The 26651-nt window shown below is 46.3% G+C and overlaps 1 protein-coding gene across 7 annotated transcripts in view; it reads left to right on the top strand.

Moving 5' to 3' along the window:
- Window positions 1–26651, top strand: part of DNAH8 (dynein axonemal heavy chain 8) — a 10041960-nt gene that overhangs the window by 892868 nt on the left and 9122441 nt on the right. For all 7 annotated transcript variants that reach the window (XM_078647354.1, XM_078647353.1, XM_078647356.1 and 4 more), the window contains exon 8: window positions 21220–21396. In XM_078647354.1, coding sequence (XP_078503480.1) covers window positions 21220–21396 — 177 coding nt within the window. The remainder of the gene's footprint in view (window positions 1–21219; window positions 21397–26651) is intronic.

The following is a 26651-nucleotide window of genomic DNA, read 5'->3' as shown; positions in this document are numbered from 1 at the left end:
TTATTTCGAGCTTGCCTTTCCATCGGACTACAAACACAAATACCTAAACCTACGTATGGGAAATTACCCACAAACGCGGCCCAACCAGGCTGGAGATCACTAGGCCCAAAGGGGTGCAATTTATGCGGTGCCGCTGTGCAAGATATAATCCACCTGATTTGCATTTGTCCAGCAATGGACAGAGAACGCCAATGCTTACTAAAGGGAAAATTTAACGAAAAAGGAATTCGCACATGCCGGTCAGCGATCCTACAAATACTGGACTCAGTGGATCCTCAATTTATTTGTAGAGTAATCAAGTATGTTAACAATTTTGAAAACAAAAGAACAGAATACACAAATTAGAACTCTTTGAATTTTTTAACCAGTATTTTTTATCAGCTTTTGAGTAAGCATAAAAATCATATGGACTTACTGAATCGCCAATTACATTTACATTTTATTAACTATACAATAAAGAATCCAATAATAATAATTAGAATGGAGTCTTGTAATGCGCAACTTAGCCCAAGGGCATCAAGGCGCCTGAAAGATCGTACAACTTGTACATTTTCTAGTGCAGAACTATGGGTACGCCTCTACAAAGAGCCAGGTTTTTAGTGCTTTACGAAAGAGCATAATAGAGGGTTGTCCGGCCAAATCAGGGGGAAGAGTGTTCCACAGCCTGGGCGCCAGGGAAGAGAAGGCTCTCCCTCCCCACCTCACTTTGTGAAAGCGAGGGATTACCAGAAGATTTTTACTGGAAGAGCGAAGAGTTCTACAGGGAGAGTAAGCATGTAAGAGGGACCTAATGCCGCCTGAGCCATACAGGGCCCCATGGACAAGACACAGGATCTTAAACGAGACCCTAGACTGGATGGGAAGCCAGTGTAGATTCTTCCTGGCCAAAGAGGCTGAGGAGAGTCTAGGAAGATTAAGAACCATTCTGGCCGCCGCATTTTGTACAATCTGTAAGCGCTGAATGAGATTCTTATTAATGCCTGAGTAAAGTGCATTACAATAATCAAGTCTCGAGGAGACGAGAGCAACAGTGACTTGCTTCCAAGCTTCAGGAGAGAGGTAATGAGCGATCTTTCTCGAAATCCTGATGATACCACAGCAGGTGGAAACCGTCCTACTGACCTGACGATCGAAGGAGAGCGAGGTATCTATCAGCACACCCAGGTTCCTAGCATATTGAGAGGGAAGGGGACAAGCCCCAAGGGAAGATGGCTACCAGTCAATTAACCAGATATCCTGGTTGCCCCCAAGGAATTCTGGATCATCCATTGGGAGACTGCATCCATACAATTCCTGAAGTCAAGAGCGGAGGAACTCACCGAATGGGAGAGGGAGACCATGATCTGGGTGTCATCGGCGTATGACAGTACCTCCAACCCAAAAGATCTTACTAACCTGGCGAGTGGGGCCACATAAATGTTAAAAAGAGTGGGGCTCAGGGAAGATCCCTGGGGGACCCCACACTGTACGGGTTTGGAAGGGGAAAGGAATTCACCCAGCTTCACCCTCTGTTCTCTTTGATTGAGAAAGGAGGTCAGGAGGCTCAGAGCTGCGCCTCCGACACCGATCTCCCTGAGACGAGTGACCAGGACAGAGGGAGACAAGGTGTTGAAGGCTGCTGTAAGGTCGAGCAGGACCAAGAGGGTAGTCTGGCCCGTGTCGACCTTCGACCGGATGTTATTGATGACCACCGTAAGGGCGGACTAAGTGCTGTGAGCTCTACGAAAACCGTGTTGAGATGGATCCAGCAAGCTGGAGTCATCCCAAAAGGAACTTAGGTGAAAGTTAAGGTGTGACTCCAGTATCTTTGCTGGTGCGGGTAGCAAAGATATAGGGCGGAAGTTCTTCATCACCCCAGGATCCAACGAGGCCTTTTTAAGGAAAGGTTTAACCATCGCCAATTTCCAAGAAAGTGGGAAGGTTCCTTCCAAGATTGCTAGATTCATCACCTCTAAAAGAGGAGGAATCAGCACCTCCCTACACTTCTTGAGTATCTTAAGAGGGCAGGGATCCAGAGGGGAGCCCGATTTGGTTTTATCGAGAAGCAGGTTAATCCTTTCCAGGGTAAGAAAAGGGAAGTTTAGAAAGCTGGGGCAGGAATCCTTTGGCCGGCTGTCAAGAATGGAAGGGACAATAGATGGGGGTGCAGGCAAATTAACATTAAGTGATTGTAGTGATGTATAGATATCAGCTATTTTAGTATGAAAGAAGATGGAAATCTTATCACAGAGCTCCTGAGAGCCCACTAAAGGGTCCGATATCTGAGGGACGGAAAGGGAGTCTATAATCTTGAACAGATCAGACTTAGTTATTTCCCTGCTGTCTATCTCTTTCCACTTTAATCTCAGTTTATCTGTTGAGGGGGTTATATCCCTCGCCCCTTGTTTGGTAGCATACACAGGCCGTTGAGCTAATCATAGAGTCACTGTCAAGGGATTTTGGTCCCCGAAGTCTGTTATTACAACCTCTGTAGCCAATATACGGTCCGCCTGGCAAGGAGAAACAAAAATAAAATCGATAGTTGAAACACTATCTCTGCTTCTATGTGTTGGCGCCAGCAGGGTTGTGGGGTGTGGGCCTAGATCCATTACATTACTAAGAATGTGTTCGCTAAGAAAGGATCTCAAATCTAATCCCCTCCGAACGGCTGGATCTGCCTGTCGTGTACCTATATTTCGAATGTCTTTTGGGAGTTTAGCATTAAAATCCCCCCCACCGCCCCCCCCAAAAAGAATCCCCATGCCCTCACCTGAGCCCTGCGTTTCCTCCAATTTAGAAATGAATTTAAAAAGTGCTATGAAATTCTTGTTTGGAGTAGAATAGAAGTCATTGTCATAAAAATGTATTAAATAAAAGGGGACTTGACGCTTGTATTCAATTACTTGTATATTGGGATTATTGGTATTTATAACCTTAAGACTCCCACCAGCTGCTATACTGATCCCAATAAATAAGCCCCCTACTGGCCGACCAAAATTTGACCTGGTAGCCACTATACTATGGCAGTGGAACCCTTCTATATGCAAATCATGAGGCGCCCATGTTTCCTGAAACATTATTATATCCTGCAAGGAAAGTAAGCGTAGCCATTCTTTATCCACTAGCCTTGACTCAAGACCGGCAACATTCCAGCTGAGGATTCTAAAGTCAGAGCCATTATTACTTGGGTTATTATTCTGAGGTACCTTAGCTGTTGACCCACCACTGATTTTATCATGGCTAGTGCCAACCTTTGCCTGCCTCTGGGGATCAGTAGGGATCGTTAGTACCTGTTTATTACAGGACCCCTGAAGTTCTTGCTCCTTACTGAGTGCCGGTGAGTCTGGACATGAGGGGACTAGTAATGTATTGTCGTTTATCATCCTACCTGACAGTCAGTCTTTTGTGTCTAGGTTAGAAAAAGCTGTTTCAAAACCGATTTGATGTTGGTACATTGTACTCATACCACCCCTGGTTGGGGGCGCTAGTTGGTAGTTGGCATCTAATAGTAGGTAGAAAGGGTTGAGTCCGATAGAAGAAACCTAAGGGTAGAATGTGTATCCCTTCTCTGTCCATGTACCTTGTTCCCGATCTCTCCAAGATGTTATATACTATTTCTATTGAGCCAAAGTTTAATATTATGCAATCACCTCTGCTAGATTTGGTCAATCTGCCTATCCATGGGACCCTTCTTGCCATTTTAAATTCCTGAAACAAACAGCTCCCCAATCCCGTCTTAGTGTCCAATAGATGGAGTGCCCTACTTCTTAGAGAGCTCCAGTGTTCCACTGTGTTGGGAGCTAAAGGTGGTACATTGGAGAGGATAATAACATAGGGTGTGCATTCGGGTGGTAGATTCAGATAATCATTGGTGTGAATAGTTTGCACAGTATTTGAGCTGTCCTTTTTCAGGTCCCCATTATTATTGTTATTCCCCCTCCTTAATGTTTCCCTCCTTTGATTTTGGTTACACGATGAAAAATGTCCCCTGTTAGTATCTAATATGGGGCACCTGTGCTCGTTCTAATAGGATCACTATTTACAATCGCTGTTTGACTGGAGATAGGTGGCAAGCATGTACTAGATCCCCCTGGAGCTATTGAAGTTCCATTGGAGAAGTGTGGCTCAATGGTTAGAGCGGCAGACCCTGATGCAGAGGTCTAGCCCGGGACCAGGGTTCAATTTCCCGCCTCGGCGGGTCTTGGGCTCAAAATTCCACGGGCCTGATAATTCTCGCCTCGGTGCCTATTCCAATCATGGAGTCCCACTCTGCAACTCTGGGCAATAGCTTGCTTAATCTTCACAACGGCCCCACAACGCTAAGTATGCCTGGCCTCCACCTTGGGGGTGCCCAGGAGTGGACACCTCACAGGGAAAGCCAGGATAGGTTCCACAGCGGTATTCGTACAAGCGCCTTGAGACCCTTGCGGGTGAGTAGTGCACTATACAAGTATCAATTTACAATTTACATTTACATTGGATGTCTGGTTGGGCTGGGTAGATCATTTCTGTTCGATGTTGTCAAGTCTAATGTTAATATCAGAGAGTTTGTTTAGCAATGGATTTAGCAGTACTCCAAGTGTGTCTACTTTTTTAGTTAATAACAGATCTTCCTAGGCGGTTTGGGGCTGCTTACAGCGGCAATGGCACCCAGAGATACAGGGATCAGTGGGGCAAATGTCGTTAACCGCCTCAGTTGGGCCCCTCTTCCCATGAGTTATGCCTTTAGTTTTGGCTACTTTGTTGTTCTGTTGGGTTGAGGCAGGTAGGAACCTTGCTTTCCGTTTCCGGCTTGTGGTTTGAACTGTGTTTCCCCCTCCCTGTGTTTGTCGTGTGGATTGTGTAGATCGTGTAACGATTTGGGGGGGCGGTGGCGGTGGTGGGGGTGACCATGCCAGCATCTACATCTATGGTTATAATGGGTGAATCCACAACTGCCAACTCAAGCTCAGGGGATCCAGTGGCTAAATGAGGAGGATTAACCAAGCTACATTCAACTAATTTGGGGGAATTAGAAGAAGGGCCACTTATTGATGTTTCAATAGGAACAGAGCGGGTCAGTGAAAGTCTTTTCTGTGTGAGCTCAATCTCCTGATTCCGCCCGGACAAAAAAGGCATCAAGGGGCCCCACAGCCCCAATACCCCCAACCCCGCTACGCGTGCACATTATACACAAAAACTACTATTATATATATAACTTGTGTCAGTTAACAAATAAATATGTCACATAACTGACAGTGTTGCAGGGAATAGGTCCAAAGTCCTATTGCAAAGGGGGGTGGCCCTGCCCTGCCTTATCCTGCCTCGGACGGCCTCAGACGGCCCACCCTTTGCCCGGGCTTAGCCCGGCGCCACCCGCGCGTCCTGCGACGTGGGGGCTCCCGCTGTTTTTTAAACACCTTAGAGAGGGGAAGAGGTGTGTGCGACTTCCTGCCGCAGGGGACGCTGGGTGTTGTAGTCCCCCCCTCACTGCGGCCACGCCGAGGTTGCGAGGGCTGCTGCGGCAGGGGGAGACTGGCGTCAGGGGCAGGAAGCGTGGTGCAGGAAGGAATCAAGGAGCCAAGGTTATCGCCACAAAGTCAGGTCTATCTGCACATTTGTAATAGAGCCACCACTTCAAACTTTCAGGGGTATGTTCAAACTCCATGAAATGGTCAACAAGGGGTGCCCCCTGGACCTTGCAACAAATGCGGCTGCAGTGTTGCAGGATCCTGCTCTTTACCTTTTGGACCGTTTGTCCAATATACATGAAATTGCAGGGGCATGTGATGGCATAAATTTCTCCTGATGTGTTACAGTTACTGTGCTTCCGTAGGTGGTATGTGTGATTGTTGTGGCTGAATTGTTTGCATTCCTTCGTCATAGAGCAAGCCTTGCACTGTCCACATTTATGGTGTCCTTTCAAAGGTGGTATCCCCCAAAGAGTGGCTACCTGTGGTGTTTCGGCCTGTGGTAATAAGGATTTCACAACGTGTTCCTTCACATTCTTAGCTTTTTTGAATGTGTGTAAGGGCTGTGGTAGACCACCTATTTCAGCTTGGGCCAAGTGCCAATGCTTGTTAATCACCTTCTTAATGGCATTACTCTTGGTGCAGAAAGTAGTAACACAAACATTGAGTTCCTTCTCCTCCGGCGGATTTTGACCTGGTGTAAGGAGACATTCTCTGTGGTTAAACCACGCACGTTTACGTGCCCTTTTCAGCAGTCTGAGAGGATATCCCCTCTCTTTCAGGCGAGTCAGTAGGTCAGCTGATTCCTGGAAAAAATCTTCCTTCTTTGAGCAATTCCTACGCAACCTCAGGAACTGCCCAAATGTAAGGTTGTCCCTGAGGTTGCGTGGATGGTGACTGGTGTATCTGAGTAACGTGTTGCGGTCGCTAGTCTTCCTGTGTATAGACTATCTTGTTCAGCAATTATCGTTATGTCCAGGAAGTGTATAGAAGAGAAATCAAACTCTAAGGTAAACTGGATGTCGCTAGATTGTGTAATCAGCCCGGTGTGGAAGGCCTGTAAAAGCTCCCCATTGTCTTTCCAGATGATTAGCACGTCATCTATGTAGCGACGCCAAAGGTCCATGTGTTGCCTAAAGGGGTTGGCCTCGCTAAGGATGTGTGTTTGTTCAAATTCATCCATAAATATGATGGCTAGATTGGGGGCAAAGCTAGCCCCCATAGCCACTCCCTTGGTTTGCAGAGAGATGTGCCTTGGAAGAAAAAGAAGTTCTTAGTCATGGCAATCACAAGGAGCTCAATCAAGAATTCAGTGGGTACCAGATGTGGTCTAGGTTGTTTGTTCAACACAGTCCGCATGCAGTTGAGAGCTTGGTCTTTCGGGATATTGGTATAGAACGCTGTTATATCCATTGTAGCCAGTAGATAAGTGTTGATGTTGTGCAGGCGTTCATCTACCAATTGAATAGTGTGCATCGTATCCCTCAGGTAAGTATTTGTGTTCTCGGCGATAGGTCTGAGAAACATGTCTATGTACTTGCATAGTGGTTCGATCAGGGACCTACGCCCTGAGAAGATGGATCTACCTGGTGGGTCCTGCATCCTCTTGTCTATTTTCAGGAGTGTGTATATAGTGGGTGTTCTGGGGTGGCTGTTGTTGAGGTAATCACATTCCTGTTTGGTCAAGAAACCACTCTCTAGCCCTTTAGATGTGATTTTCTTGATAGTCTCCTGTCTGGTCCCTCCTAAGTTTCACTTAGTGTCCCTCTACCCCCAGTTGTGATAGAATCTCTTGTTTATATCCTCTGTATTTTGTATGACTATAGCGCCGCCCTTATCGACGGGCTTGATAACTAGCCCCCTGTTCTTCTTGAGGATTCCGAGGGCCAATCGTTCGGGTTTGGAGGTATTGTAGTGCACATAATTCTGTTGTCCCAGGATCTGATTGATATCACACATTACTACCTGCTCATAGGCCAGGATCTTATGTGTCATCATATGTGTGGGGGGGTTGAATTTGGACGGTGGTCTTAAACCGCTGGCTGAAAAAGTGGGCTGTGCATGTATTTAGTGGAAATAGTGTTTCAGCCGGACATTTCTAAAGAATTGGTGAAGTTCCACTTTAAGGTTGAACTGGTTCGGCATGTAGGTGGGAACAAATGAAAGGCCCTTCTCTAGGATTTTCTGTTTGTCAGGTGTCAGTATGTAGTTAGATAGATTGACTACAGGGTTCTCTGATGTATGTGTTGCAAGCTGTACTACTGTTGTCGGGTCTGTATGTCCCTGTGGCTGTTCTGTTGGAAGTGGATGGCTTTCCATTGTCTGCCTCTTCCTGCTCCCCTCTGGTCCAAGTTGACTCTCTCATTCCCCTGGATCTGCCCCAGGGGCGTCATCTCCCGTGGTGCTCCCACCATTGACCCTCCATTAAAAAAGTGGGCTGCTCAGGGTAAATATTCCCTGTGTTGGGTGTAGCGTTGCTAGGTCCTGCTCAGTCTGTTTCACTTTCAGACCCACTGCTTACGGAAGAGTTTGAGGAGGTGGTATATTTCCTAAAGCCCCTCCTGCCTCTACTGGAAAAGGTACCCTGCATCTCTCTGGTGTAATATCCTTCCTGGAGGTATAGGTAGGTTATCTTTTTTTCATAAGAGTTGACGTCTTTCGCCAACTTGTCTAGTTTGGAGGGCTGTGTGTATATATCAAACTCCTGAATTGTCTTGGTGAGTCTCTCTAAAGCCTCTTTGGAGTTAGTCAGTGCCTTATTGTCAATCATTTCTTTTCTAAGGTCTGCAATTTCCTTCATCAGATGTTGTACTTCCTCCAACGCTGTCTCTATTCCAAGCACCATCCAGTGCCTGGAACAATTGTTGGCGACAAAGCTAAAACAAGCACCTAAACAGTGGATGTGTTAAGAAAGCTCACCCGTATGTCTTGGCGACATACGGGTGGCGAATAGTTTTCTTCCTTTAGATGAAGAATCCCATACCACCTTACACCCTTGTCCTGAGGAAGACACGCAGGCCCAGGTGCACCAAGTCGAGTCGAAATGTCGACGATCATTACAAATCCCCCTTACCTGGACCCTACCAGTACCCATCTCAGACGTGCCTCACAAGATTACAATCTGTGAATGTAAAAAATGTAAATAGACCTTGTAAAATACTTTGGGCCAGGCTAACCAGATAAGTTGAATCAATCACACACCGAACTTTTCTATTCTCCTTTTTACGTCACTCTGGGATTACTTCCCACCCACTTACCTTTGAGCACTATTCTCCTCTGCACGCTTTCCTTGGAGCAACCTCTTTTGAATATCATGGCAAAACTACAAAGTAATATATTCTTGCCACCAAGTGGAATAAACTCATTTGAATTTCACATACTATGGGCTGCTGCACATCCTTGTTTTTTCCTGTGATAACGATGGTTTACTAAAAGAGCGTGGTATTTGTTTAGCTCGTAAACTTAAGAAATAATGTAATTTACTTTACTCTGATTAATGATTGGTTTGAGGACCATTATTTTTTCTATACCTAACTGTACCCAGGTCCACAAACTTGTATTGGGTTAACCCCTTACCTGTATTGGCTATATTAGATCTCGGGCTTCTCAACACATTCATTCTGAGAGAGAGGTTCAGAATGCTGGTATTACATCAAATAATCCCGCTGTTGGACTTGGCCTTTTTGCAGGGTCATCCTTGAACTTTTTGCCATCCTCCTGTATTTTGTCTAACCTGTTTTTGTTGGTTTTATGACACTGGGCACTTTACCACTGTTAATCAGTGCTAAAGTGCATATGTTCTCCCAATTGTAAATTGCTGTATGAATTAGTGATTCCATAATTGGTTGATTTGGTTTACTTGTCATTCTTTAGTACAGTGCACTGGTGTGCCATGGGGTTGTAAATCCAAATGCTGCTGGTGGGCTTTCAGCACTGGTTGTGCCACCCACAGTCGCAGCCTTGTAAAATGTGTCTAAGGCCTGCCATTGCAGAGTCTGTGTGCAGTCTGGTACTGTCATTCTGACTGCCAGTCCCTAAACCTTCCCTTTTCTTCATGTCAGACACCCCTCTGGTAGGCCCAAGGGCAGGGCGCATTGTAAGTATAAGGTCACACACACACACCAGAGCATGTCCTAATAGTGAATTACAGCCATTTTCATTTTTCACTATTGCAAGGCTACCTGTTCTCCAATAGGCCAGAATGCGCAGTTAGATTATTACATTCCTATAATCCTAACTGACTCCGAGAACATGGTAGACATTCGAGTTTAGTATGCCTGAACTCCGAATGATAAAATACATCTTTTAGTGAAGCTGGTTTTAACATTCTGTGTTTGAAAATACTACTTTTAGAAAGTAGGTATTTTCTTCTCTAACTATCCAGGACTGCCTCTTGGGTATTCCTTGTCTAGAGTTTGAGTGTCAGGGCTGGGGGATTCCAGGAGACAGGGTGGGTCCGCCCAGTGGTGAATAGAGAGATCTGCATCTAGATGGGCGGGAGGAGTTGCACCTGGGACCTGAATAGGACCGTGCCTGCCCTCCACAATGCGGGCTCCACCTCCTGTGGGGCGTCTGATGTTTCTGCCCTGCACTGTGGAAGGAAAGAAGGAATCATGTAAACAGAGTGCTCAAAAACTGGTTTGGACTGGGCAAAGGCCCCTCTCCCCTCAGAGAACACAACCTGAGGACACTGAGGACAGACTATTCCCAAGATGAAGTGCTGCTTTGGGGATTGGCCTGCAGTGGTTGCCTTACTGCTAAAGGAAGAAGAAAGGAACTTTGTGTACTTTGCTTTCAACTTGTGAAGGATCTCCAAGGGCTTGGAAAAGAACTTGCCTCCTGCTGAAGTCTCAGGGACAACAGACTTCAACCCCTAGCTCCCCAGAGTTCATGTGGAAGTGCCTGCTGCTGTTTTCGGAGGAACTGCGTGTCACAAGGAGCTGGAAGCGCGACTCAACGAGATCGAAGCGTGTTGCCGTCGCTGCTGCTGCCGTCGCACATCTGAACAAGGGTGTCTCCGCTGGAGATGTCGCATTGCACCGCATCGAGAGAAGCGTGCCGCAATGAAGAGGAAGCGTGTCACCGTCGCTGCTGCCTGCTGTCACACTTCTGAACAAGGGTGTCGCCGCTGGAGTTGTTGCACTGCACCGCATCGAGAAAAGAGTCTCGCAAGGTGGTCGAAGTGTGTCACCGTCTCTGTGCCTGCCGTTGCTGTGCCTGCCGTCGCACTTCTGAACAAGGGTGTCGCTGCTGGAACTGTCGCACTGCACCGCATCGAAGAAAAGCGCCTCGCATCCCCGAGAAGCGCGCCGCCATCAGAGCTGCTGTCGTCGCATTGTGGATGTCGCCGATGTAGTTGTCGCATTATGTGGAAGCCTCATGCATCGTGTGAGAAGATTGTCGTAGTTGGAGCTGTTGCCATCGCATCGCTGAACAAGGGTGTCGCCGCTGCAGTCCACGCATCGAACCGAGAACTTCTCGCATCCCCGGAGAAGCATGCCGCATCTGGACATTGCTTGTCGTGGAAGCGCAACGCATCGTAAGGTAAATTAACGCAAAGTGTCGCATCTTAAGAACTGAACTGAACTAAGCTAAATCTACCATCTTAAAGTAACAGTATTGTGTATTTTTGTCGTTCATGGTCTTGTGGTAAATCTATATAAAGTATACTTATTTTTTATATAAAACCTTGTGTGGTGTCCATCTGTAGTGTTGTCACTGAGTTACTGTATGTGGTCACAAATGCTCTACACACTGCCTCTGAGATAAGCCTGTCTGCTCATGCCAAGCTACCAAGGGAGTGAGCAGGGGTTATTTTAGGAGTGTAATCCCCTTATCCTGACTAGAGGCAAGGGTCCCTATTTGTCACAAGTAGAGACCCCCAAATCTAACACTCGCACTTACATCAAGGTGACTGGATGTGTTCTATAGATCTTCAAGATGCCTATTTCCACATCCCAATCTGTCGAAAGCATTGGAAGTTTCTAAGATTTCACATTCAGTCAGACCACTTCCAGTTCACGGTCCTGCCTTTCGGACTGAAGTCGGCTCCTCACACTTTCTCAAAGTGCATGGCAGGTGGAGGAAACAAATCTTAATCTCCCCTCATCTAGACAACTGGATTTTCAGGGATGGGGCGCTCCTAGGGGGTCCCTGCAGATACAAGAACTGTGGTCAGAAAGAGAACAGCTGTACCACATAAACATGCTGGAGCTCAGGGCGGTTCATCTGGCTCTCATGGCTTTTTTCCTTCCATTAAATCGACTGCTCTGCTTGTTCAGATGGCCAATACAACAATGATGTATTACCATAACAAGCAGGGGGGCATCATGTCCAGACCCCTGTCTCTGGAAGCGCAAGCAATTTGGAAGTGGCTTCTACCACAAGACATGAAGATCTCCGCAGTTCACCTCCCAGGCGTACTCAACGTCCAAGCGGACGGCCTAAGCAGGCATTTCGCAGAAGCACCCGACTGTGTGCTAAAACAAGTAGTAGCACAAGACATTTTTTGCAGCAGGGGAACATCAGACATAGATTTCTTTGCAGATGGAGAATGCCGCATCTTCGCCTCTAGATACCCACAACCATGCTCCTACGGGAATGCTCCGTTGATAGACTGGTCCGAGACATTACTCTACACCTTTCCATCAGTCCCCCTCATTCCCCTGGTGATCAGGAAACTGTACGAATCCAAGACAAAGATGATCCTGGTTGGGCCAGACTGGCCTCGCCAATGGTGGTACCTGGTCCTTCTTCTTCTTTCCAAAGTACCACGCAGGAGGTTACCATGTCATCCGGATCTGCTGACGAGGGCGGGCGGCAAGGTGTTCCATCCCAACCTTCCGTCCATGAGGTTAGCAGCATGGCTCCTGAGATCATCCAATATGGACATTTAGGTCTCTATCAAGACTGCATGCACGTCTTGAAGGAGGCACTACCCCCTTCTACGAGAAAGTCTTACATTTTTAAGTGGAAGCGTTTTTACATGTGGTATACTGCTGAGGGTCATGACCCTATTCGAGGTCAGGAACAGTTACTGTTACTGTTACCATACTTACTGTATTTGGCCAAAGCAGGTTTGCAATATTCCTCCATAAAAGTTCACCTGGCAGGTATACCAGCATATAGAAAGTTCCCCACTCACGCTTCTTTGTTTCAGATGCCAGTTGTTAAGGACTTCCTGGAGGGTCTAAAAAGGTCTACCCACCAGTTAGGTCTCCATCTCCTTCCTGGGAGCTTAATGTGGTCCTCTCTCTAAGTTAAAGGGTCCCCCATTCAAGCCTATCCACAAAGCCACCCCGCAACATCTTTCATGAAAGACTGCATTTCTTGTGCCAATCACATCTGCTCGCAGGGTGAGTGAGATACAAGCATTGTGCTCTTCAGAGCCGTATCTTGTTTTTCATGCGAATAGAGTGGTGCTTAGAACTCACCAGAGGCTCCTTCCTAAGGTGGTCCCGGAGTTTCACATCAACCAGTCAATCACTTTTTGTACTTTCTTTGCGAACCCTGTCACTCCTGCTGAGAGAGCTTTGCACTCTCTAGATCTAAAAAGAGTGTTATAATTTTATCTAGATAAAACAAAGAGTGTACAAAAGGAGGGCAGGTTGTTTGTTAATCATGGTCCATTGAACACTAGTTTTCCTGCCTTTAAAAAGTCTATTGCTAGATGGATAGTTGTCATGTATCATGTTATCCTATCAGCTGGCACACAAACAGCTCCCGGGCAAGCCGAGAGCTCATTCTACAAGGGGAAAAGCCGCTACTGTAGCGATACTTAGTAATGTACCTATTCAGGAAATATGTAAACGGCTACATGGCGTTCAGTGCACTCTCACACGCCAGTATTGCCTTGATTCTGAATCTCAAGCTGATGCTCGGTTTGGACAAGCATATTTGAGAAACTTGTTTGTATTCGTCCGTGGGCTTGCTACTCTATTCAGTGCTTATTACTGTTGATGAGTATCCCCTAGAAGAGAAGGATAAGTTACTTACCTGTAATGCTAGTTCTCTTCCAGGGGTACACTCATCAAAGTCATAAGCAACCCTCCCTCCGCCCCGGACGAATACCATGGCCATATATATGTATCTGTTACCCATGCTGTGATTGCACTGTTACACGCCGTCCAAAAGAACTGACCTAACTGTCACCTGTGGTGCATGATGGAAGCCTGGGGGTTCCTAGAGGTCTTAAGGGCACAGTGCCTGTTTTTTCCAACTGTTCTATATGCAGCCTCTCTAGGCTAATCTGCCTCTATGATCTTGCCTTTTTACCTTTTAAAATAAAGGCTGTGTTTTTCAAAGCAAACTGTAAGCAGTTTTCTTGATCTGTATCATGAAAATATCATGGTGTATGTTTCTTTATTATTTCAAATGTAAATGTTTTACAATGCAATTGTGGCAGTTTTGAGCCTAGTAATATGTTTTCAGGCTGCATATGTATATATATATATGCACATTACCTATATGGGTATTATTATATAAATATATATATATATATATATAGGAAGAAAGATTTTCAATGAAGAAATAAATAGACCAGAGGGGGAGTCAAGGGAACAGCAGGTTTTAATGCATTGCTGGCAGTAGCGGTAGATGCATTTCGGCAACAAATGCCTTCCTCAGTACCCTGTTCTGCAGTCCTTCCCAAATGTTTCTCATTCCTGTTGAAATGTTCATCTGCACTACATCCTCCTCCCCCTTATGTAGTCGACACACCTGGGCAGTTCAATTGAGGTCCTGAGAACTACCATTCCCAGCATGCACAGTCTCGGCAATACCGGGGCGGTGGTATGGGCGAGCAGGTTCCAGACCGTAGGTCCGTGCAGACTCCAGGTGAGTGGGAAACAACTCCTTTGCAGCTCCACAAAATCACGAGCGTGCCCCTGGGCCCCCTCTATATCTGCCCGCCGTTTCTTACCAGATTCAATCCAGGCAGGAGCTGCCAAATGCGAGGCAAAAACGCTCAATGGAGGTATATACATATTATTTTATTTGTTATTGCACCGCGGTCCCCGCACGTGGGCGGGCCTATTCAGTGCGTATGACTTTGATGAGTATACCCCTGGAAGAGAACTAGAATTACAGGTAAGTAACTTACCCTTCTGCGTATTGGAATTTCCAAGGCAGAACTCGCTAGGCGACGCTTTTCATCACAAGTGGAGTTACGGTCTTCTTTATGCCTTTCCGTCTATACCACTTCTGCCCAGAGTGCTGTAGAAGCTCAAGTGCGACCGTGCCCAAGTAAATCTTGTGTCTCCGGACTGGGCATGAAGAGTCTGGTGTCCCAAGGTTTTGAGCATGGACATCGACCCTCCGATCAGACTGCCCCTTTGGGATTTTCTTCTGTCGCAGCAGCAGGGAATGGTCTTCAACCGAACATGTCCTGCCTCCACCTCCTTGCGTGGAGATTGAGCAGCAACGTTGACAGCCTTCGAACTTCCTCCTGAAGTCTGTAATGTTATCTTGGCAGCCAGGCGTCCTTCTACTAAAACAATATATAACTGTAGATGGAACAAATTTGTGGCATGGTGCGCAGCGAAGGCTATGGGAGCCCCCTTCTGCACCCTATTCTGAGGTTCTCCTCTTCCTAATTTCTTTGACCCAGCAGGGCTCTGCCCTGGGCACCCTCAAGGGCAATCTTTCAGCCATTTCGGCCTGTCTTCGCCTTCCTGATCAGCCTTCTCTTTTCAAGTCCTCTATTGTAAATCGTTTCCCTAGGGGCATTACTAACGTGTTTCCTCCTATTCCTTTCGTAATGCCCCAATGGGACTTGAACTTTGTTCTGACTTACCTTATGTGCGCTCCCTTCAAACCACTACATACTTGTCCTCTCAGACTCTTGACCTTAAAGACTGCTTTTCTGGTTGCCATCACCTCTGCTCGCAGGGTGAGTGAACTTCAGGCTCTGTCTTCTAAGCCTCCTTTCCTTGCTGTTCATCTGGACAAGGTTGTTCTTTGAACTCGCCCTTCTTTTCTTCCTAAAGTGGTTACCTCTTTCCACATAGAACAGACCATCACTTTGTCCACCTTCTTACGTCACGTCACGTCACGTCAAAAGGCTTTATTTTGATAAAAATTATCATAAAAGCTTCACAATAAAAATACACAACTTCATTTAGTTAAAAAGATTAAAAAATAATTACAACAATTTAATTACATTAAGCTTTAAGAATCATGAATTTCAGATAAAAGAAGCATATCATAGGAATTTGGTTAAAAAAGAATTAAACATTTTCTTTAAGCCTTTTGCTTCTGTTACACCGGGCCCATGATAGAAATTTTGAAAGGGTACAAACATACAGTGGGCGAGAGTCTGACATTAGGATGCGTAATGCTTCAGCGTGAGGCCTAGTCCCCAGCATGCGGCACAAATGCTTGAGTCATTTTCTTCTTGGTCGGGCATACTCCTGGCATTCAAACATAAAATGTGCCACTGTCTCTTGTTTAAGTAGACACGAGGGGCAAAACTCTGTGGTATGTACTGGCGGTTTCCACCGAGATGTAAAGGCATACAGGGGAAGAATTCCAATTCTAAATTTAAAATAAAGGGTCCTATCAAATGGTTTCTCGATAATGTCAAGATAGAGTTCCCGAATTGGTAGATCCTTGAATCTCAAAAAGTCCTCCGTCAGTCTGCCCAATGAACGGTTAGTGCACCGTTCAATCAGAATCCAATTCCAGTACAGAGTCTTGAGTGTTGCCTTTGGTGGAGATGCTTTATTTGCCCAAGCTTCACTTAAGCCCAAATTGCACGAAAGGGATTTCATGTCTCTTAACCATTTATTTCGATGCCATCCTGGTAATGACATAATTTCAGAGAGCCCCTTTGCATATTTGGCGAGCTCCGGGACACGCCACAACCGGGCCCATAAAAGTAGGAGCCGGAATTTTGCTAGATCTTCAATAGGTTTACAGCCTAAATCGAGCATTCGTGGGGTCGTGGGGGGTGCCTTGGGGAAGTGACATGATGGCCCTACAGAACTTCCTCTCAGATTTTGACAGATCATTGATATTACATGAGCCCCATAGCTCTGCCCCATAAAGGGCAGAGCTAACTGCCCTTGCTGTGTAGATATCGATAACAGGGGCTATAGGTCTTATAGCGCATAAGCGTTGCTCCTTTAGGAGAGCCCCAGTTACCCTCTTTTGGGCTAACAGCATTTTATCTAAATGGGGGGCCCACCTTCTTACTGCCCCCACATCCTTCTAAAGAGGAAGAGATCCAAAACGTGTGCTCTCATTTTACCTGGATCGCACAAACAAATTCCTGGTGGATGATCAGCTCTTTGTTTGCTATGTGGGCGCCAAGAAAGGTCGGGCCATGCAAAAACGAACCATCTCTCGATGGGTCGTTCTTTGCATAAAAATGTGTTATTCCTTGGCAAAAAAGGAGCCTCCAGTAGGGTTGTGCGCCAATTCTATCAGGGCGACTGCAGCCACTATTGCTTTGGAACGTGGAGTCCCTCTTCATGACACCTGCCAGGCAGCCACGTGGGCTTCATTGCACATGTACACAAACATTACTGCCAGGACAGCCAAGTCCGAAGAGACAGCTTCTTTGGCCGCTCCGTTTTTCAGGACTTCCTGGTGTGAACTTGGTTCATAGACCCACCTCCTGGTTGGTATTGCTGGGGTATCTATTCTAAGGTAAGGAATCAATAACTAATAGTCTCTTTCAGATGAACAAGTTACTTACCTTCGTTAACAATATATCTGTAAGAGACATATATTAGTTATGGATTCCTTACCACCCCACCCATCCTCCCCGTTCTGCAAACTGACTTCTAGAGTAAGGGACTTCCTTTCAGGGCCTAGTTTTATGCACCAGTGGTCAGTGACTTGCATGGCTTTGCACTTCTGGCATGGAATATCGTGTACAGAACTGATGTCAGCGTGCAGGGGCGGCGTCTAAGTAGATACTGCGACGTCATTCTGGCACTCACGACTCCAACGACGGAACGCATAGTCGACCAACGCCACTTACCGACGTGCAGGGGTACTGCTGAAGAACAATTCTCCGTATCCATCTGACGCCTGGTGGGTAATTCTAAGGTAAGTAATCCATAACTAATATATGTCTCTTACATATATATTGTTACCGAAGGTAAGTAACTTGTTCTTTTGGAATATGCAAGTGCTACTGTTTTTATCTGAGTTGCTTATGTTCCTATTATTAGCACTATGATAGAAATGTATCTACTATTTACTATATTGGTACCAGCAATCTCTTTTGTATGCTTCTTTCTCCTGATTGCTGCATCATAAATGTTTTACACCAGATTGCTGCTGGAACAATAAATACTTTTGAAGCTTACTAATCACAAATGCGTATTTTCTGAGAGTAAACAAGCACGAGTGACTGAGCGAAAAGTATTGTACTGTTTTCCACGATCCCTGAGGAATCAGGGTTGTCATATTCAGTGGTTGCCAGAAACTACCAACACCACTGTAAGATATGGCGGGTGGTAGTGGCACAGTAGAGCTAGCTGTTCTAATGGTTGACATATCCTGTGGGGGTGTCTGGAAGAGGTTGGGACACCAAGCCCTCAGTTTAGGTCATCCAAAACTCGCAGGTACTGAGGGACTCCTGACAACCTGAATCCATGTTTTAGTCTTCATATTCCAAATCTTCCCCATCATAGAGTATCCCCATTGAGGGAAACCCTCTGCTTTCAAGTCGTATACCCAGGCTGAAAGTCATCCCTATCATCCTTAAAGGCATCTGTCTGCCTTTTTAGAAATGCCACCTTCATGTTCTCAAAGGTGTAATAGGGGGATGTATTAGCTGCCATCTTGGCTGTAGCCTTCCTGTGGCCTTTCTTAGCACCTTGCGTGCCGGCAGGGAGCAAGGGACCAAAACTGTCCGAACCAGGAGAGATCGTTGAGCGCTTGAGCACAAGCAAAAGCATTTGCCTGCAAAGGGTTACTGAGGTGGATAAAAGCGCTTTTTGGAGTGAGACCTTTATGGCATCCTCATTACTCAATGTTCAAACCTTGTGCATCTCCTCTCCACATTCTACTTGGGATAAGGAAGCATCGGACACAGTGTTTCCCACTATGTCCTACAGCACCCCTTGCTTGTGTGCCGACCACACCATTTGCTGTGGGTTCCCATCAAGCAAGTTAAAGGCCTGACAGGCATTAAATGGCCCAGACTCTATTCGGCAAAGTTAGGCCCCTCCACCGAGCAGAAGAAGCTGTGTGTATTACTGGAAACCTGGCTGGGAGATAAGAATTTGCCTGGACCTGGTAGAGGCACGGGGGATCTACCCTCTGCAACTATTCCCCAGCTTCCCAAAGACGGCAGCTCAGGAGATCCCCTCAGTAGTATAGACCCGGACGATGTCCACTTGACGAACTGAGTCTCCTGTGGGGCCTGCACTACTGAAAGGAGTAAAAAAGCATTGGTAAAGCCAATACGTCTCGGCGATGCAAGAGCTATTGGCTTTGTCAATGTTAATGTATTTTAGCCAAGTGACCTTCTTTTAGCCAAACCTCCTCCTCCTGATTTTACATGTGTAGGAGGAGTTATCACACAAGTACGGATGTCAACACGTGGAAACACACCCAGACATTTTGTGTTACTTACCAGGAGGCAGCAACTGCCTTGGAGTGAGACAGAAGAGCTGCAAGAAACAACTGGAAGGGCTGAGCTGGGCTGTAAAGAACCTGGGAACGGGAATACAGCACCTTGAGGCACAGACTGGAAGCTCCTCTACCCATGGAAACTGGACGGACTGGCTGAGTATTCAGTGCTGCAGTGGCTGTCAAGTTTCCATTTTGCTTGTTTTACAATTTCGTTTTTTCATTGTGCTGATGCGTGACATTTCACTTCACAATGTGTGAAATATCAAGTGACACTTTATCATGAATCGGATAAATTGTAATCCCTTAACTAGGCAGATTTTGAAAATTATCTCCTTTTTGTGTACTTTGGAACAGCAAGAAACCACATGTTTGAGGAGGACTTGAAGGTCACTAACTTATTTACATTATGTAACAAGTTTTCCCTGTATATATTTATAGTGCCATAATAAACTTATCCTCATTACACCCTTGAGTTACAGTATTACCGTAATCAAGGAATGCTTGTTATCATGCAAAGCTGACAAAAGGCCTCATTAGAAATTAACTTGCTGTTTACCAGTGCTGCATCGCTGTTCATGGGCTACTGTCTGCAATCGCAAAACCATGCAAGCTCAATTCTTACCATTAGCTGACTGGAAATCGAACGCACGCATCACAACAGTGTCTTAACAGAGATGCTTAAGCTTATTTTGCATGTCTAAGATCGCCTCAGAGGTGAAGGGATACATTCACTTTCTACAATTGACTGCCAGCTGCAGCATGTGGGTCAATTCAAGGGACTACGAATGAGTGGCATTCACAAGGGGCTGCCTTTCTGCAGCTCTGCTAAGAGGCATTTCACATTCTCTTTTGCCACTAAAAGCATGTCAAAATGTTAAAGAGCATGTTGTTTAATTGTCTGATCTCATCAGATTTATGTGACCGATCTCTGGTATTACAGCAATGCAGGGTACATTTGTGAATTGAGTTACCTTTTAACCAAGATGTGTTGCACTTAGCAGGGCTGTTGTGCAACCCTGCTTCTGATGCACAAATTCCGGCTATTGTAGATTGGGAAACTGGGCATGATTAAGATTGCCGAGAAGACGCATACAGCTTCAATAAGCAGCGATGATGGAGCGGGTTGGGGGAGAGGCAAGCAACAACAGGATATTACTTTGGGAAATACCTCTAACTTTAAAGTCATAGAAAGAAATGTAAACTGACACCCTTGGAAAATTGCAACTGACATTGGACCTCGTTCTTTGAATGCACAGCAAATGTGACGAGATAAGAACAAGATGTGCAGGCCTGCTTACAGGAATGAGCTCGGAGCAAGTGAAAACAAGAGCACTTGTGTGAAGTGCTCTCAAAGAAAAAAGTAGTTCCTAAAACAGTTAGGAAAAATGGGAGCAGTGCAATGATAGTAGTTGATCCATGCTCTTGGAAGGGCTAACACAGGAAGAGGATTGACACATGCATGCCATGGACAAATGAGGATAAATAATATGGGAGCGACAATGCAGCCTATGGGCATGCTGAAGCCCACATATTGAATACAGCAGTCTTTTTGAGACAGTGCGTACGCTGCCTAGTCGAGAACTAAAAAGGTTGACCAACAGCACAAGAGGCATATACAATGGGATAACAAGTTCTGCTCACACCACAGCAACTCAAAATAATCACCAACACAAAGTGCTTCCAAGAAAACTAGCTGTAAGGGAAAGCCCTTATATGGCTTCTGAGCAGCCAACAAGAGAAAGTGCTCCCCCTTGTAGACTGTTTTCATGGGAGCATTGCGTTATGATTGATGGACAGTCAGGTTTTTGTAAGGGGCACATGCGGTAAGTAGTCCCACGGCTGTTACATTAATAAATGGTTGTCAAAGGCTGCTGAACAAAATAAATGAAGAAGTATAATACTGAATCAGAGCCTCCGGTCCTGACATGAAACTCAGTTAAGTATGCTACTATAGAGAATCAGTTTTTACATGTAGGTGACATTTATTAATATGGTAAAAAAAAATCCACTATTCCTCTGAGTAGAGAACTAAAAAGTAAGTCATTTTTCAAATTTCCCTACCTTGTTTTCAGTGTTTTTTAATGTTGTTCTTTTAAAGGACTTTTTTTGTGGGGGTGCAACCATAATTGATATTTGTTGTCAAACAACTTGGCGGACACTGAATAAGTGCTGAAGTAAATAATTACTAATTTAATTTCAGGTTTTACTTGAAAGTGAACAGATCCGAAAGGAAGCTGATGATGCAGGCCCACTGACAGAATTAGAACACTGGAAACGCATGTCTGCTAAATTCACTTATCTGATCGAGCAAATAAAAGGTCCCAGTTGTCGAGCAGCCATTAATATCTTAAATGCTTATCGGTCTAAAGTGCTAAAGGTATTTGTTTATTAATAAAATCTCTTTAATAATGTCTCATTACTTTTTCTACTATGTGTTATAAGTCACATTCAATGTTATACTATTTGCCTTAATAGTCAGGAGCTCTGAGGTATCACAATTGTAAGTTGTAAGCTTTATTGTTTGGTAAATTAAAACCATTACAATAGAAAAGATCTACAGAGAGTAAAACCAATTATCAGATTTTGAGCCAGAGGTAGGTCCATGTGAAATACCGATTTCTTAATAGCGCATTTTACCGATTCGCTATTAAGAAATCGGTATTTCTTATGTAGGTAAAGATTCGGTAAAAAATACTGAATCCTTAACATTCCTTATTACCGAATCTGTAATTGAGATTCAGTAATAAGGAATACCTACCCATTAATTCCTATGGGCTTGGAGGCCCATAGGAATGAATGTGAAGACATTCAGTATTAGCGATTCGGTATTACAGAATCGGTAATACCGGGAGGTATTTCAAGGGTGTCCAAAGGACACCCTGTTGCACCCTGGAAATGTGCATGTGTGCACATGTGGCGCACATACATGCCTAAGGGCATGGATGTGTGCCACATTGCACTTTTAAAAAAGTGCTTTTTAAAAGGAAATCGGTTATTACCACCAACTTGAAGTTGATAGTAATTACCAACTTACCCCAGTATTAGAACTTTCATAGATTCCCATGCTTTTGTATCATTCCCTGTCGTCTTAATGTGAGTCTCGGTAACTGAAATAACATAGCAGTAGGTACAAAAGAGAAAGAAAAAAGGCCTAGACTTCATTCCCTTTTGTAGCATATCACCCTTTTTGTGTAAAGTAGACCAAACTTTGGCATCAGCCAATCAGAAGAGCCTCACCCCTTAGAACCCTCCTGAAGGTACCTCAGAGCCTCAGATTTTCTACCGCACGTTGTGCTTAGGGAGTCTCCTTTGAGCTCTGCTCATTCTGCTCTTCAGGAGTTTTTCTCTTCAAGATTTTTCTTCAGATTTTTCTTCAGATTGTCTGCTGATCCTTCCAGGATGTCTGACAAGGAAAAGAATAAGGCCCTTTTCAAGCCATGTTCCACCTGTGGCAAGAAAAGACTTTTCATTGAGGATAAGCAGAAGTATTGCATCTACTGCCTCTATCCTGATCACAAAGCTGCGGACTGTAAGATCTGCTGCACCTTTTCAACCAAGACCCTCCGGGACCGTAAGGGTAGGCTTCTGACTTGGCTCCAGAAGTTGAAGTCCAGGAAGGATACAGTCTCCACTGACAGTGAGGACTCTGTTCTCTTCCAGGGGATACTCATCAAAGTCATAAGCACTGAATAGTCCCGCCCACGTGCGGGACCCCGGAGCAATAGCCAATAATATGCATATATCTACATATATATATATATATATATATATATATATATAAATACATATAAAAACGCATAAAATAACCATATATATATAGATAATATGCATATACATATACATATGCAGCCCAATATAACCATACTAGGCTCAAAAACTGCCACAATAGCCTGTAAAATCTTTACATTTGCTAAATAAAGACATATAAATTACATTATATGACAATGCAAAGAAGAAAACACTGTAGGAAGGTGGATATCTGACTATGGTTACCCCCAACTTTTTGCCTAGTGTTTTACTGGTTTTCGACTTAGTTGGCCTGGGATCCTGCTATTCAGGACCCCAGGCTTCCTGCTCTCTCTGTTAAAATGGACTCCATGTACCTTAGGTGCATTTACCAATTGGTACTGGGCCCCCTTATCAGTCCCTGTACAGTATACTTTAGGTATCCAGGGCATAGGTGTACCCAGGGCCTACCAGGGGCTGCAGCATGTATTATGTCACCCCTGGCTGTCCATCCAAAACTGACACAACTGGCTGCAAGACAGCTGGGGCAAGGTGGTGTAATCACCCTTTGCTGTAGATATAGTATACCTATATCTAACCCTAAAATGGACACATATATTCCTATCAGTCACTCCTATGGCAGGCCTTATCGATCCTGAAGGCAGAGTGCTTGGAATTATGTGAGATGGTGCTCTGGCATGAGCTGAGCCCGTTTTCAGCTTGCGGAACCCAGTCCTAATAGCTGTTCCATGATAACGCTATACCATATACTCTTAAGTGCATTATAATCCTCGCGGTTAAATGCTAACTTTGGTATAGCATTATCAAAACATGTTGAGTAAGGTGTCATACGAATTGGAATACTACCCCCTCGCCAATTCTGGCGACGGAGGTAGCATTCCACCCTTCTAGAGGGACACGACATGTATGTAACTGTGAACCCCGGTTAAAGTTAACTCGAGCCTTGGCATCACAAAATGGATGCCATCACCACAGACACAAGTCTGACCTCCTGCTGCTGGGAGTCCTTCCAGCGAGGGAAGCTTGGACAAAGGGTTTCCTGCCTTGGGAGGTGCTATCACCACCCCAGACAGGATTTTGTGTATTGGGTAGGACAGGCCTGAAAGGAATGAGACATGCCCGGGGCACACAAGGTGTTCTGTGCATACACTGGTTCAAACCAGTTGCTGGGGCATCCCTGCCCCAGCTCTGGCGGGAAACCGTACAAAGGATAGGGGGTGTAGCCACCCCCCTTCCTGGTCCCACCCAGGGGAGGGACCTAGTCAGTAGTGCAGCCCCCTTTAGGAGAATAACGGTAGGAGCTGGTCCCATTCCAAATGAGATTATCCTGAACAACTTTACAAGAAGAAACTCTGGACTTCGACGTTCTGCTCCACAGAAGACTGAAAAATCTCCCTTGTGGGAAGGAGTGTCCACCCTGCACAAGCAGGCACCATCAAGCGTCCAGCGGCTTCACTTTGTCGTCTTCCCTCGAGGATCCAGACTTCAGAGCCCGACGAGACCCGGATTCCCAGACCTCTCCAACCTCAACCTACATCTGCAGCACAGCTGAGATCTGTGGGTGCGACGAGACACGTGGGACCGGCCATCTTGAACGAACCTGCACTTCGCTTTCAGCACGACTCCCGAGGTAAACTCGACCAAGTGCTTTGGGGACTAAGAAGCCCTAGCCCCGAGCAGCTCCTGCACCGAAGACCAGCCCTCCAGCATCCACGAGATCTGTGTGGGGCCCTTCTGCTTGTTTGCTGCTTGACGTGTTGTCTGGTCACTTGCCGGCTGGCTAGTGGCCTCCAAGACGACAAACTTTGAAACTTCCACTGCTGGTCTGGTTGCTCCAGACTGGCCCTTACTCCCTTCCAAAAAAGGAGCACCCTGGACCCTCCTGGTCCACTCCAGACGCCGTTTTCACTCACCGCGTGGGTTGCCTTTGCCAAGGCCTGTTGACGCCGAATCCGGATCCAACACCGCCGACAGCGAGAGCCTGCGTGGGACAGCTCGTGCCTCCATCCTGGTCGTCGAAGACACCTCCTGGTCCACGTGGCTGCACAAGCGTCCACTCTTCACCTGATCGCGACGACGACATCTGGTTTCTTCCTGGTTCCACTCCAGTCACTGGCTAGTGACTTTGAACATTGTCCCCTCTGCTTTCAGGTCCTCTTCTTCACCGATCCACCCTTGAATCGCACCGGACATCTTCCTCCTGGTCGCCTGCAGCATCTTCTCTTCCAGGCTCCATAGACTTCAACGCGAGAACCCGACACACTTTGACACCTATGCACCCGTAGCCCGTGGGTGAGGTAACAAGAGCATTTCGATGCTCAAGGGTAGTTTAACTGTCCTAGTGTCCAGTTCCACAGTCGTTTTAGTCCTAACTAGTCAGGATTGTCCGTACTCACCTTTAACTTGAACTGTATTGTCCATAGACGTTGTTACGCATCTCGCGTGTGAGTTCACACTCTGCACACGCGTTCCGTGGGCCTCCAATTACTTACCTAGAGTTAGTGTAGCGGGGTCCCAACGATCCTACAGCCTCTGGACAGCTCCATTCTTTCTATCGGCTTTCACATACCACTTACTTAGTATATGGTTTGTCGTGCCCCTAGGGCACCATTTAGCGCCGCTCGCTCCGCTCTGCATTGATCCCACATCCTGTTAGTGCTGCAGTTCGCTTTGGTTATCGCTTTCAGCGCTGTGTATCTTGTGTGTTTGTACATTAATTGCCTGGCCTCGCAGCTCGATTTCAAAGAGCTCTCAGCTGACCTTCATTTACCTCTAGCGCCGCTCGCTCCGCTCTGCTTTGTAGCGCGACATTTGCTGCGGCTCCCTGTGCTTGCTAGCACTTTGGCTGTTTTCTAGGCGCTCGGTCCATTTGCTGCCCCTACCTCACTTTCCCTTTGACCCTCCATTTTGTTTGTGTTGCTGTTCCCTGGCACGCCCCTCCTCCCCGCTACCGCCTCCCAGCTGCTGCCCCTCCCACGCTCCGCCCCCCCCACTTTCCATGTTAGACAGATGTCCCAACGCGCAGCGTCCACGCGCTGCGGCCGCGCCGAAGGTGCGCCAAAGGTAAGCCTGTCTGCCCCCGTCCGCGCCTGGACCGCGCCCAGCGCCAGACGCCCTGGTCCCTGCCGCTCCCAACCCTCTAGAGTCACATATGATACCGCTACTCTCCTCGCCCTCAACCCCGGACGCACCCCACTATGCTGCGAAGCTTCCCCAGGACGTACCCACGGCCCATTCGCCTGCTTCTCCTGCAAGTTCAACTGCTTCAGGACCCTTACCAAACCCACATCCTCCACACACAGCTCCGAACTCAACAGCCTGAAATGCATCCTACTGAACACCCGCTCGGTCCACAGACATGCAACAGAACTCTGGGACCTAATCGACACTGTGTCACCTGACATCGCCTTCCTTACTGAAACATGGATGAACGCATCTTCTGCCCCCGACATCGCCATTGCCATACCGGACACTTACAAGATCATTCGAAAAGACCGCACCAATAAAACAACTGGAGGAGGCATCGCCATCGTCCACAGAAACACCATCAAAATCACAACCAGCTCCGACGACAATCTTGCAACCGCCGAACACCTCCACTTTCAGATCCACACCGACCCCAGGACCACCCTTAGAGGCACCCTCATTTACAGGCCTCCAGGCACCCGATCACAATTCAGCGACGACATCACAGACTTCATCAGCCCGCACGCCCTCGCCTCCGAGAACTACATTCTTCTAGGAGACCTCAACTACCACCTTGAAAACACACTCGACAACAACACCACCACCCTTCTGGACAACCAGTCCAATCTCTGACTCAAACAACTTGTTGACTCCCCCACTCACACAGCCAGACACACGCTCGACCCTATCTTCACCTCC

The sequence above is a fragment of the Lissotriton helveticus genome, chromosome 6 (assembly GCF_964261635.1).
Source record: "Lissotriton helveticus chromosome 6, aLisHel1.1, whole genome shotgun sequence".
Taxonomy (NCBI): domain Eukaryota; kingdom Metazoa; phylum Chordata; class Amphibia; order Caudata; family Salamandridae; genus Lissotriton; species Lissotriton helveticus.
Note: the sequence above shows the minus strand (reverse complement) of the source record. Positions and strands in the feature narration are given on the sequence as shown.